General features: G+C 39.4%; 1 protein-coding gene across 4 annotated transcripts in view; it reads left to right on the forward strand.

Moving 5' to 3' along the window:
* Window positions 1-13,719, forward strand: part of LOC114366076 (vegetative cell wall protein gp1-like) — a 139,045-nt gene that overhangs the window by 85,934 nt on the left and 39,392 nt on the right. For 3 of the 4 annotated variants that reach the window (XM_028322855.1, XM_028322854.1, XM_028322857.1), the window contains exon 2: window positions 11,209-11,579. In XM_028322855.1, coding sequence (XP_028178656.1) covers window positions 11,209-11,579 — 371 coding nt within the window. Of the gene's footprint in view, window positions 1-10,722; window positions 10,879-11,208; window positions 11,580-13,719 lie in introns of those variants that run through there. The other variant, XM_028322856.1, reaches the window with a different exon arrangement.

The following is a 13,719-nucleotide window of genomic DNA, read 5'->3' on the forward strand; positions in this document are numbered from 1 at the left end:
AACACATCTGACAAATTATTGACTCTTATTAATGGTAATAAAGATGCCACAAGAACTAGCTTGGTGTGACTTCATCTTTACATAATAAAAGATAATGAAGCGAATATCGCGCGCACTCTTTATCTAATATAGTTTTCTATTCAAATGCCAATTTGTATGGTTGATAACCCTGCGGCGGCTGTATCGCGGAGTCATCGGTCGCGCGATATGATCACAGTGACAGTTCTCACACCGCACGTGTTGTTTTATCAGAGGCCATTAACTATTACTTACACTTAGTAGAGAATTTAGTGCAAGAACCCCTCCACTTTGGTATAGAAGGCTCATTTTTGTAACAGTGGTTTTTTGGCTGCTCCTGAGTAGATTTCCGTCGGTAGACATCGGGAGCCCCCCCTGTGGTAGCAGGGGGAGGGGGGGCAAGTTTCCTTCCGCCGCGCTTCACTTTAAGGCCCATATCTTCAAAACTATGGGTATTAGGGCAAGTGTGGTATCATTTTCGGATAATTAAAGGATGGCGAATTCATTTCTAGATCAAACTTTTTGCCTTTTCATACAAAAAAATTGGAATATTGAGTAAAATTCACAAAAACCAAAAAGTATTTTTTTAAATAAACGTCGTTCACTTTTAAACCACTGGAGATAATCTAATAAAAAAAATATGACCTGAAAGCTACATTTATCAGGATTATAAAAATATAGCATTGTATGGTACTTTTTTCGCAAAAAGTAGGTGAAAAAATTTTTTTCTTCAGGACACAGCGGGCGAATTTTAATGCGCATCGGAAAAAAATATTTATTTTATCCATGAATTCATACTATTTGGTTCATAAGCAAGCAAGAATTATTATTTTCGAATTTATTTAGCTGTAAACACTTCGAACATAGTGAACGCTTAAGGAGGTTTGCTACAGTGTTTCAAGCTGAATTCTACGCTATAATATGTGTGCACTAAAGAACAGGGGGTGTAAGAAATGCAATATTTACATCCTGATCCACAGCCAGGCAGCACTCAAACAAAAACCATCGCCTCAGTGAAGGTTGAGTCTAGAATTATTCTAGATGCAATCTTAAAGATGAATAAACTCGGAAGGCATGAAAGTGTCCCTGATGTGGGATACCTGGACTACACGGACTACACGGATCAAATGCAATGGGAGAGCCGACAGTCTAGCGAAACTAGGGTCAGATGCGAAACCTATTGGGTCAGAACTGATACTTATTTTTATCTAACGGCATACCTCACGGCCATAATATGGCCATATCCAAGAAAGCTCCAACAATATAAGATAAGCCTCTCCAAATCATTCCTAAAGGGAAATACAGGGTCATGGAGAAAACTCATTAAGCGGAAATAAAAGGTACGTAACTAAGCCCAAGCAATTACTGGTACGCAAACTGGGCATTATGGAACGAACCACATGTCCCACAAAATGGGCCTAACAACAGAAGACAGCTCTCGAGCATGTGGAATACATGTGGGGTCCATGAATCAACACTGTAAGGATGGGTCTGCTTGGGTCAGCATATCCGGCATCAGAAGAATTAGATGGCTTTTACTCAGATGCTTAATAATTCACCTAATGGATAGGATTCTAGGATTGGATGATAGGGAATAAAAAAATGGAGCATAAAGATCCTAATGGGTCGCTGTGGACTACGCTTAGACCTAGCTTAGCTTAGGCCCTACATAAGATAACCCAGACAGCAGCAGCAGCTTTGTATCAGCCTTGGCTACTGGCAGTATATCAAGGGATTCGCGTATAGGATCAGGTGCAAGCAACCGACTCGAGTCTTCCCTTTACCCGACTGGTTGGGGGTGGACCAGAGTCGATAGCAAGATGGAGCCTACATGGACCGGTTTGCCCGTAGCTGCCGAGGCTTGCCTGGAAATGGTGAGATGTAAGTGCAAGAAGTAGTGCAGAAGCTGGTGCTGTCTGAAAAAAACAACTAAAAAGGTCACAGCCGTAACCTTTGTGCTAAAAATATCTCCCGTACTATGATTGTGAAACCTCATTTTCCTCACACTTACCTTTCCGTTAAATCACTGGTACAATAGTATGTACAAATAAAAGTGTTAATTAAAATAATAATAATCATTAAGACGTTTAGACAAATTAAAGTTCTTTATTTAGTGCTTTCTTCTTATGATATTTTCAATATTAAAATGTATTTAAATTATTTTCAACCTTATGTCTCACACATAGAGTTCAAAATCAATTGACGAAAAAACACAAATCATGGTAGATTGATGTGCCAGCAACTCTAAATAAATTCTAAAATAATAATTCTTGCTTGCTTATGAACCAAATAGTATGAATTCATGGATAAAATAAATATTTTTTTCCGATGCGCAATAAAATTCGCCCGCTGTGTCCTGAAGAAAAAATTTTTTTCACCTACTTTTTGCGAAAAAAGTACCATACAATGCTATATTTTTATAATCCTGATAAATGTAGCTTTCAGGTCATATTTTTTTTATTAAATTATCTCCAGTGGTTTAAAAGTAAACGACGTTTATTTTAAAAAACACTTTTTGGTTTTTGTGAATTTTACTCAATATTTCAATTTTTTTGTATGAAAAGGCAAAAAGTTTGTTCTAGAAATGAATTCGCCATCCTTTAATTATCCGAAAATGATACCACACTTGCCCTAATACCCATAGTTTTGAAGATATGGGCCTTAAAGTGAAGCGCGGCGGAAGGAAACTTGCCCCCCCTCCCCCTGCTACCACAGGGGGGGGCTCCCGATGTCTACCGACGGAAATCTACTCAGGAGCACCCAAAGAACCACTGTTGCAAAAATGAGCCTTCTATACCAAAGTGGAGGGGTCTCCATACAAATCATTGCACTAAATTCCCTACTAACTTACACTGTTGCACCTGTGAGACTTTGTTAGAAGCTGGAAGTAGTGAGGGCAGTGAGGCTATTCTTTGTATCCAGTTTCAATGTGAACTGAGTACTTCGATCCATGGGCATGGAGGACCGTTTTGTGAGACTTTGTTAGAAGCTGGAAGTGAGGCTATTCTTTGTATCCAGTTTCAATGTGAACTGAGTACTTCCATCCATGGGCATGGAGGACCGTTTTGTTAGATTGACGATGGGAATACCTATGATCCTTACCTTCTTCTTATTCGTTTCGCTCTTGGCAGATCGGTCTTGGTCATGTTGAGGCGTTTTTCACATCGGTTGTAGAGGCGGATCTCCCGCCATCTCTCTCTGTTGGCAGACTGTCTGGTGTAGTCACATACGCCGTCTCCCTACTGGAATCAGATCCTTAGCTACTTGAAATTAATATCGCTTATACTTTATTCAAGAAACGAGCAAATAAACCATAAGTTTGAGCCATCATAAATGAAAATCAAAATTGCATTTAAGGTGTCTGAAAACTTGGGTTCATTGCACTGATACATTTAAGTGTTTGATTCGTCAATTTGTCTTAACTGTGGGTCTAGACAGAGTGCAAATTATAATCGCAAACCAGTCGAAAAGTGGTCGAAAACCCCCTTTTTTGTATGGAGTTTTGACGGATTCGATTTTCGATTCGATCAAAAAGTGCGTTTTGTCTAGGGGGGCTGAGCTGGCGTAATTGCCAGAATGACACGAGCAAAAGTTATTAATTTGTCATGAATATCGTCCAGTGGCAGTTGACAATAAAGCATTATCACACTGGATGCGGTCTGCGATCAGTTCAAATGAACGCAGCCCGCACATGTCAGTTTCTGTTCTTTGCTCGTTGTGCCCGCACTGTCAGATCGCAACAATGCAAAATTTATAGAGTTAGGCTGGGTTGCACCATCTTACTTTGACTTTAACAAACGTCAAAAATCTGTCAAACTCCATAGAAAAAGCACCGGTTATCGTTATAGTTACCGTTAAAGTTAGGTGGTGCAACTCAGCCTTAGAGACCGACATTGTAGTTCTTACATGATGCGCATCTGGGTAAGTAGGTATGTTTAGTAAAATAATAGTTAAAGTAATTTATTGTACATGAAACATACGCCTAATTGGATTTAATTAGACCGCTAAGATATTATTACCTATATCGAAATTACTGATACTCTTTCAGACTTGCCCCAGACCGTGATTGTAGGTAGTAAGTTACAAACGCAGAAAGTGCTTGCTGCCATAAATAACCATTATCTAGATGATATCACGCGTATTTATCACGTGAAAGTTGGCAAAAATAAATATAATTATAAATCACTATATTTACCGTGTGTAAACATGGAGCGGAGTGGTCGTTAATTTCCCTCCAATTAAACGCAGGGTTTACAGCGCGCGATTTACGTGCGTGTGCGCAGCCGGCTTCATTTTGCGCTGCGACAGATGAAAAAGGGTCATCACGTGTGATTTAGTGTACTTAATGGTAAATAATAGTCGAGGTAATCCATTACTTATTACCTATGATCTAGGGTTATAATGCCTTTGTAGCCCAGTGGTTAGAGTCGTCTCTGACATTCTGAGTTCGATTCCTAAGTGGAATAAAACGCACTTTGTGTATAGGTTGTTATTCTCCGTCTGCATGTATTTAATGAGATACGATTTAGGTAATACAAATCAAGAATGGTGAAATGTCACCATATAAAATAAATGACCAAAACGAGCATGCAATTTAATAGGGCATGTCGGTTACCTGAAGAAAGTGACCTTAACACACCGCCTACATTAGTGGTCCAGATATCAATCTGCAACAGAAAAATTGCGGTGCATAGCCCGCTTATTAAAGGAGATTCGAATACCTCTTCATCAAATCGCCCATCGCAATTAGCGATTAAACCCGTGAACTGTTCACTATAAGACAAACTGCTTGCGTGTCCGTAGTTCGCGTTAATATTTTCACACGTACGCCTCTTTGCCGCTTAACCCCTTCGCTGCGGGTCGCGGCACCATATCACGGGATCTGTCGCTGGAATGGAGCTGTTAATATTTGTCCCGTCTCTGTTTCTGCGGAACGCACATGAAATTGCACTTATAGATATTTCTTGCAAATAATAAAGCGCGTTTGTAATTCACACAAGAGTGAATAGCCTAAAATAATATGAAATTGTACTTTGAAAGAGCGATTTGTTGCCATTACTAATAAAGAGACAATGCTGCAGTTTTGCTTTCGTGGAAAAATTTAACGGAAATCATCTTAAAAATATGGCGTTATGGCTAGAAAGTAGGATTCTCTTTACATTAGAAGATTTTTAAGACCATTCTTGGAAGAGTAATCAAAACTATACTGAAAGTTTAGTCGTCGTCACTTACTTGAGTTCAATCACTAGGCATGAAAATTATTCGTCATAATTTTATAAATAAATAGTTCTGGCCGTTACAATTTCGGTTAGTCAACCCTCTCTTCTGACCGCCATTCCCCACACGTACCTCTCTGGGGTGGTCTGTTTGTCCCCTCGTTAATGTGCCGCGTGTGGCACAGGAGCGAGATAATTACCTGTGACGTGAATACCGAAGTTCTTGCTCGGTTTATAATTAATTTACGACGTTACAAAACCTGGGGTAGGCAAAAAGCTGTTTTGCTAGGATGGCGTATGTAGTAAGATGTAAACGTGACTGAATATTACTCAATCTTGCGTAATTAGGAGAAAATACATAATTGATAGATCAGATGCCCAAGTTTTTGTCGGGGAAAAAAACCTACCCTGCGGGGACAAGATAGGTTACCAAGTCAGAAGGATAAGGTATACATTAAAACGACTCTTTTGCTCCGTCATTCGCCTTAAGTGGGAAGGAACTGTGGAATTCCGGTCAAAGCCTTCACTACCACAGTCCCTCCCGGCGATTGCCCCCCTACAAGCCCCCCAGGACGGGGGCAAATGCCCAAGTCCTTGACGTAACCCCAAACCTTGATTTTTTAAAATTTCTAAACAACTAGTTGGAAGCGAACAACTCATAATGTTTGTTCCTATTTACGAAATCATGTCTCGAAAACAGTTACAGCACATTAAATGTTTACGGCCACATTTAATCATTTCGAGAATTTACAGGTTATTGTATTCAGAACTACGCCTTTGTGGTCTGGAATAATAAACGGCTCATTAACTATTATACTAACTTTCGTCGAATCTTTTTATGTCTTTCTGGATATACGGGATCTTTCTGGCGCCATGATATTGCGTTGTGAATAATAAGGGTCCGTCTGATACCAAAAGATGATTTCGTACGTGATTGCATTTCGGGTTAAAAAACCGCTTGACTCTCGCAAGGGTGGCTCATTATCTCTCAAAACACGCTTCGTGGAATCTTAGCATTCGGAGTAACATTATAATAAAGCCCTCCAAAAAAAACCATTTTCAAAGCTTAAGCAAATAACTTCCGACTGCCACCCCTCGTGATTTAAAGTTATTAAAATGCATAGAAAAGATTCCACCGCAGGGAATACTTTGATGTCCCTTTATCTTAAAAAACAGGAGCGGTGTACAAGATGATGGCATTTTTAACTTAAGCAGATTACTTTGGGCTGTTGCTTACTAATTTGTTAATTATTCCACTTAACTTCATCGTAGGTATTTAGGTATTTTATAAATGGAACTATGAAAAGTTCGTAGTAAACTTCAAATAAAAAGCAAATGAAAATAAAGCAAACATAACCTGTAAATTATTTATCAAAAACCAAATTGGAATACAAAATTAATATCAATTCCCGCAATCGGAGCGGGTCATAAAATCTGCATGACTTTTAAAAAAATCAATAAAAGGCATTTTGTTAAGAAAATGAAACGCATTTCCCCGTACAATCACCCCTACAAACCTACGCTACCGTATATTTAATAGCAATAGGAAAATTGCTACTGCGGGCTATCGTCACTTCTTGCGTGGGGCAAGACACGCGACTTTACCAAGCTTTCAAAAAAAGCTTTTATGACGATTCAGTAAAGTTTAATTTACTTTGGTCGTCAAATTCTCGAGAGCCGCTTTTTTCATTCATTCAAATCCTTTGCTTTTGCGAGCGACTTATGCAAGAGGGAATTAAAGCTATGTCAGCGTGCGCTTTTGCATCTTTGCACAGCGCATGCGCGCGTTTTGGAGGGAAAAACGGCGTACACAGTGTTGTCATAGCAATGACGAATATTGCACCTCCATTCTTTTGTTCGTTCAACAAAGTCGGTTAGTGTAAATCAGGTTTATCGACAGATTGAGTGTCAGTAGTAAACAGATGAGGTGGAGCACAAAGCCTTTGTGATTGAACTCCTCAAGGTTTATTTACCTGGTTCTGGTAGGTACACTTTAAACTTACTTTGTTGTGTGCCGTTAAAACTTTTGTGCCTTTGAAAAGGTCCTTGCGTGTAAACAGTCTTTGTTATTTCGAATAATGTCAGGGGTTCATTTTAATTAAGGTTAAGAAATTATCTTTTTCTTATTACATTTTATGCACGATAAAGCCGGCTGCATATTGCACAACTTTGCGTAATTTACTAGTAAGTACTTCCTTTCTGTATGTTGTAATAATGTTGTATACCTACTTAAATGTATATACTAAAACTTTCTACCAAGGTTAGTTTGATTAGGAAAATCTGCATTCTTTTTTTAGTGGCAAGTTTTTTTCCAAACAACAAATAGGATACGTACACGATATAGTTTCTTAAATATAAGATTTTAACTTTCGCGTTCCATTACAATTAAAGTTTATAACGGGTCTTAGTTTCTTACATTGTTAGAATAGGGCCAAACCTTAACGGAATCCTTCTCAACGCTTGACAAGCCCCGGCCCTGAAGTTTTCAATGGAACGAGAACCAGCATTTGAGTAGGACGTCGGTAATTAGCACGTAATTAATTCCCGTCGTCGGAACTTTTCTAACCCGGTTTAACCGGTCCCAAAAGGATCTAGTGTAGGGGTACCCAACCTTTTTGGGTTTTGTACTTATTTGGGTGGTTTTTGTCAACGGATGACCATTCATTCATTAAATTCTGATGCATTTACTTATTAAGTCATCACTTTTCATTTCGTTATAACCGTGGGTAAAACCCGGTCTCTAAATTGAGATTCTACGACGGTACGAACCCAAGCCTATTTTCGCTTCAGAATTGCTTGAGTTTTGGTCTTTTTTATTTGAGGAATATAGGCACACGCACAAGCACAATTAATCACAATCTTTCCTAAATACCTCAGAGTTATACCAGATTTACTAAAGCAAGTCAATTTACCTTGCCCTTAAAGCAAATACTTATCACATAATTAGGTGAGTCATAGAATTAGATGAGTCTACTTTTAGAAACGCAAACAGGCTCCAGTTCACACTTAAGTAGAGAATAAACATTCTCAGGTTTAAAATGACAATTTGCCAACGTTTCAAGGTCTTTCACCCCTGACAACCCTTTTCTACCACAGTTGATTGAAGCATACATTCCGTATTTGTATGTTTAACAATTAGAAGTTGGTTCCCTTAATTGCGGGCAGCGGGCCGATCGGGCTGGGCCGCATGCAGCATTGCGGTTAGCAGCGAACGGGTTAAGGGAATATTTACTAAAGTGTACCAGGGGTGTACTAGGGTTGGATTTATATTAGTATGCGAGGACATCACTGCCTTTAAATAACGGATAAAATTAATATTTACATAGCAAGTACACTTACCTCACTTACTTTGCTAAAATGGGTTTTTGAACTTTGAATATAATCGTCATGGTAATGTCTAGTTAGAAAACATTATCACAAAATTTGGCAAGCATGGATTCCCATTTAATTTATTTTGGAATTGCTATCTCTACTAGGAGCAAAAGCTGTTGGATACACGAAAATATTTAATTTCTAACATAGAATCTTCTGTAAGCTCCTATCAGTTCCCTTATTTGTTCTTCCTCTAGTACTAAGTTCAACCCAGGCTTGAGCGTGGAATCAACTAAAAGCCATTCCCTTTTTCGTTCTTCCTTTCCTCGCGTATGAAGTTCAACCCTGACTTTACGTATCAGACTGCTAGTCTGTCGCGGTCAGGCTTGTCCAGTGCTGTAACTAGCGAGGTAGAAAGCTGACGTGACAGTAAATACCACATGACACAGCACCTTGATATGATACTCGTTCCTGGGCTGTGCTTAGTGATCTCTCTATTAGGTACCTATTTGTTGGTTTTTAAACACAAGCAGATACCTATTGCTGTTAAGTGGGAAGGCTTGAGAGTGATTCGATATTCAAAATAAGCATTTTTTTTCTAATCGTTTATTTTTGCACGTGGCAATTAAAAACTTTTTGAGTTTCTATTTTTGTTTTATTTTGAGGACACAATGTATGCACACTTGCACAGTACGCCCCTGTCTACGTTCCTAGGTAAGGCTAATAAAATAACCTGAAAAATGTGTCGTTTATTAAATATTCATGGGAGTCATGAAATATTCTTAGACAAAACTCTATGATGTATGTGACAATGATGATAATTTTCTATTGTCATACAAAGTAACCGAATAGCATGCATTTTAAATGCAATCTAAACATAGTAAACCGACAACGGTACCGTAAGTGATTTAGCTACGTTCGCCATACTGAATTACATCGATACGCCATCAAAAATTGATATCACGCCGTATTCAAATGCAGTATGATTTATGTAACGACAGTGCAGTGCCGTTATTAACGAGATATTGTCATGGTTTATTCATCCCAACTAATATTATAAATGCGAAAGTAACTCTGTCTGTCTGTCTGTCTGTCTGTCTGTCTGTCTGTTACGCTTTCCCGCTTAAACCTCGCAACCGATTTTGATGAAATTTGGCATAGAGATAGTTTGAGTCCCGGGAAAGAACATAGGATAGTTTTTATCCCGGTTTTTGAAACAGGGACGCGCGCGATAAAGTTTTTCTGTGACAGACAAAATTCCACGCGGGCGAAGCCGCGGGCGGAAAGCTAGTAATCCATAAATGCACGGGAGTGCATAATAGATAATGTAAACGCTTCTACTAACTTGCTTGAGATTCGTTTCACTAATTGGCGGCAAAAACGTTCCGTTGACATTTAAAATCTACATAATATTTTGATTGGACTCGTCGCGTCCCATACTCGTTCGGATGTTTTGTTACGAAGCTCCTACAAAATTTCCACATTTTCCTCAGGGTTTACTGATGCTGATATAAATCATCTAATTATTTACATAATTTCCAAAAGAAAATCCAAATCCAACAAAATATTTTCAGGACTAAAAAAAAATACTATTAACAATGTCGAAAGGATAACTACTAAGTAGGTTACTGTTATTTTTTTATTTAAAAATATATTTAATTTAAGTTGGTAGGTACTTTTGATCCTTTAAAAAAGAGTAAAAATAAGTTTTTTATTTCGTTTTTTGGTTACTAGTGTCGCCACCAAGCGTAAAAGCACATACGTGCCGCTAGTTGCGGCATGCGTTTGCCCGCCTACCGAGTTCCGCAGATTGCTAACAGATGGCGTTATACTGCATTTATAAGCTTTATCGCTCTTATTTATTTTCTACGAGATATGTATTTTAAAATTTTTATGCAGTAATAGAAATCGTGACTGGTAAGCCTTACTTCATTTACCTTTGTGTTGATCTTGTTTGTTTTATAAATCAAATCAAACGAGCGAATAATAATTATATGCAAGCAATTAATACCAAAACAACTTTACTGGGCGAAATTATTCAATGTTTTTTCAATAAGTGGGAATGTTATGTTATCCTCTGATACGTAAAAATAGACAATAATCATAGACATTTATTCATAAAAAAATAATTTTGCTGTCAAATGCATGTCATGTCATTTCAATCTGGCGTGTGCTGAGTTGGAATAATTTTACTATGCAAATTCTTGTGATTTAAGTCCGTGTAATTTACTCCCAGTTTAGGCATGCTCTATTAAATTTTCCATGCAGGTAATAGAAGAAATGTATAACGGTCGTATTTTCACATTATTTCCTTGGCGGTGACAATAAATTGGTTAGTATGTAGGTAAATAAGTCTTTGTCATGAGCAAGTAATAATGGGTCTTGGTCTTTGTATAAATACTGGTCTACTTACTCTTGCCTTGAAGAGGCCTAGGTCGTAGAATTGGGTAAAGATGCTAGCAGGCAGCGAGTTCCAGTGTTCAGCTTTAACTTAATTCATCATCATCATTATTTCAGCCGTAGGACGTCCTGTTGAACATAGGCCTCTCCCGATGATCTCCATATTGACCGGTTGGTAGCGGCCTGCATTCAGCGCTTTCCTGCTACCTTTATGATGATGATATAACATAATTAAACTTAAGTTTCCTCTCCTTGTCCACAGATTGGCGTGCCCCGATGGCGGATGAATCGGAGGCGTCTAGGAGGCGAGTGCCAGCGCCCCCGCCTCGTCAGTCCTCGCGGCCCCCCGAGCCGCGACCGCGGACCTACGCGCCGGGCCCCGCGCGGCCCTCCCTAGACCTACCGGCCCCCCCGCGTCTGATCCGGCCCTCCGAACACCTGGCCATAGTAGAGCGGGCCATGGAGCGCAGGCCCCCGCCGCTAGTGCCGACGATAACGGTGGTGCAGGGCCCCAGGCCGGCCCTGCCGCCGCCGCCGCCGGTGCACAGGCCCGTCCTGCCGCCCCCGATGAGAATGCCGGCTCCAGTGCCTCACACAGTGATGCGGCTGCCGCAGCCGAGGAGAGATGTTCAGGTCAGTTTTGGACTCTAGGTTATTCCATGTAGGCCAGGAGATGCTTACTACCAACCTTCTTTCCACTTATGTAGCAGTTGTAGAGCTTGTAACTGCTCCTCTCAAAAAACTGCTCAAAGAGTAGGAAACTTTTTTTTAAATAAGCATGAAACTGACCAGTGACTTATGCCCGTTTTCACCATCAATCCCTAATTTTTAAGTAACCCCTATTTAAACAAAATTCCTGTTAAATAACAAATGTTCCTTTAAGGGTCACTTAAAAATTAGGGATTGAAAATGAAAACGGGCATTAAAAACCTTATCGTTATTTCTTTAACATGAGCGTGTAACACGGTAGCCGGTTTTCGCGTAATAATATCAAATTAACTGGCCGAAATTTATGTGCAGAAATACTGAAAAAATATTTCAGTAAAAATAATATAGTTTTCATTATTAGTTATGATATAACTTCGCAAATCTTACACAAATCGTCATTAGTAAGACAATTAATCGTTTAATTGTTTTAATTAATTGTTGCGCAACGTAGCATACAATATAATAAATCAATCGACAAGCCTTACGTCGGTATTACATCCCTAGATTGCGATACAAACAACGCGTGGCGCCAATAGCTATAACAATGATGTATTGTGCTCGATGATTCATATCGATATCGCTTTCGCATCGAATCGGAATCGCTGCGTCATCCGATGATGATTAGCATACGATACATTATCAAGAGACACCCACGGTTTGTTGTAAACAAGGCTTGTATGTTTATGAGACGTGACTGGGGTTTTTGAAGTTCCGTGACGAGTGTATGAAAGTGACAGTCATTATGCCAATCGTTTTGTTATTTGACATCCTTGCTGTTATTGCAGTGAGTGTGGGTATTTTGTTGTGCTTTTGTGCTGATTGATGGTCGGTTATGATTTCCTCTACATAACAAGCACAGTACTGATAAAAAGTTTTTAAGGCTTTTCACTTATCCTTGAAGTCATAGGCTGAGTTGCACCACCAAACTTGAACGGTAACTATAACGATAACTGATGGTTTTTGTATGGAGTTTGACAGATTTTTGACGTTTGTCAAAGTTAAAGTAAGATGGTGCAACTCACCCATAGAGTTCTGTTCTGTGTTCTGTTCGAGTCATGCACAACTTTAATCTGCCCCTTTTTAAAAATCAATAGATGGTGACTGAAAAAACCCAGCTTAATCTTTTCACTTTCCGGGGTCAAAATTACAATGCGTTACTTTTACGGTTCATCACATATAATTTATCAAGTTAATAGAAGTTTTTTTTAAGCTACACATTTTCCTTAAAATGCTTTTGGATATTGACAACCTTCCGAAGATTAACGCCCACTTATTTGCGACCGCGAAATTAGTATCATTGACGGATTTAATCTGACCTTAATACAGCATTCACCGAAATAGTGACCAGCGTTAGGCTCCCCGCAAACGAGCCACCTACCACAGCCACTGGTGGCTGGGTGACAATCAGTCAATAGTGTCGGACTGGCCGAATCGAGATGCGAGGAACTCTGGTACAAACCCTGTCGATGAATGTATTTATTTACAAATTCTTAAAAAAAAAACGTTTTCTATGGATTCTTCTCACACGTGTAGAAAGTGGCGTCCACTCGCAACTTAATGTCCGCGACACTCCGCTGGTGCCTGCCATTTATTGTAACTCAGTGTCCGCGACATGTCATCCATGATATGACTGACATGGCAAATCTATTACAAAACCGACCACCGACTACTAATGGCGGCGGGTATTTCACTTATCCCCATTAATGAGGCAAGTCAATGTGGATAATCGAATAACCCCCTTCATTTGCGCGGTACCAAAAGGTGCGTGATAGCCACGGTGGCTGTGGTAGGTGGCCCGTTTGCGCAGAGCCTTAGGGCCAATTAATAGTATCGGCGATGCCCTCCGCCTTGTCAGCGGTCAACGGTATTGAAAAGTACAAATATTTCTGCTTTTAAATTACTTCGATATGTGAAGGAAGTGTTTGGAAATGTGACCTACTTATCCAGGTGAATGGGTTAGTCTACCGGCACGGTAAAAGAAGAATTAAGAAGCTCAATCAGATCAAGCGTAGAGGCAGACGAAGCACTTTTGTTTTACTTTACTATGCACAATATTTTATGTGCC

The sequence above is a fragment of the Ostrinia furnacalis genome, unplaced genomic scaffold (assembly GCF_004193835.3).
Source record: "Ostrinia furnacalis isolate ACB-3 unplaced genomic scaffold, ASM419383v2 OfSCF0526, whole genome shotgun sequence".
Lineage (NCBI taxonomy): Eukaryota > Metazoa > Arthropoda > Insecta > Lepidoptera > Crambidae > Ostrinia > Ostrinia furnacalis.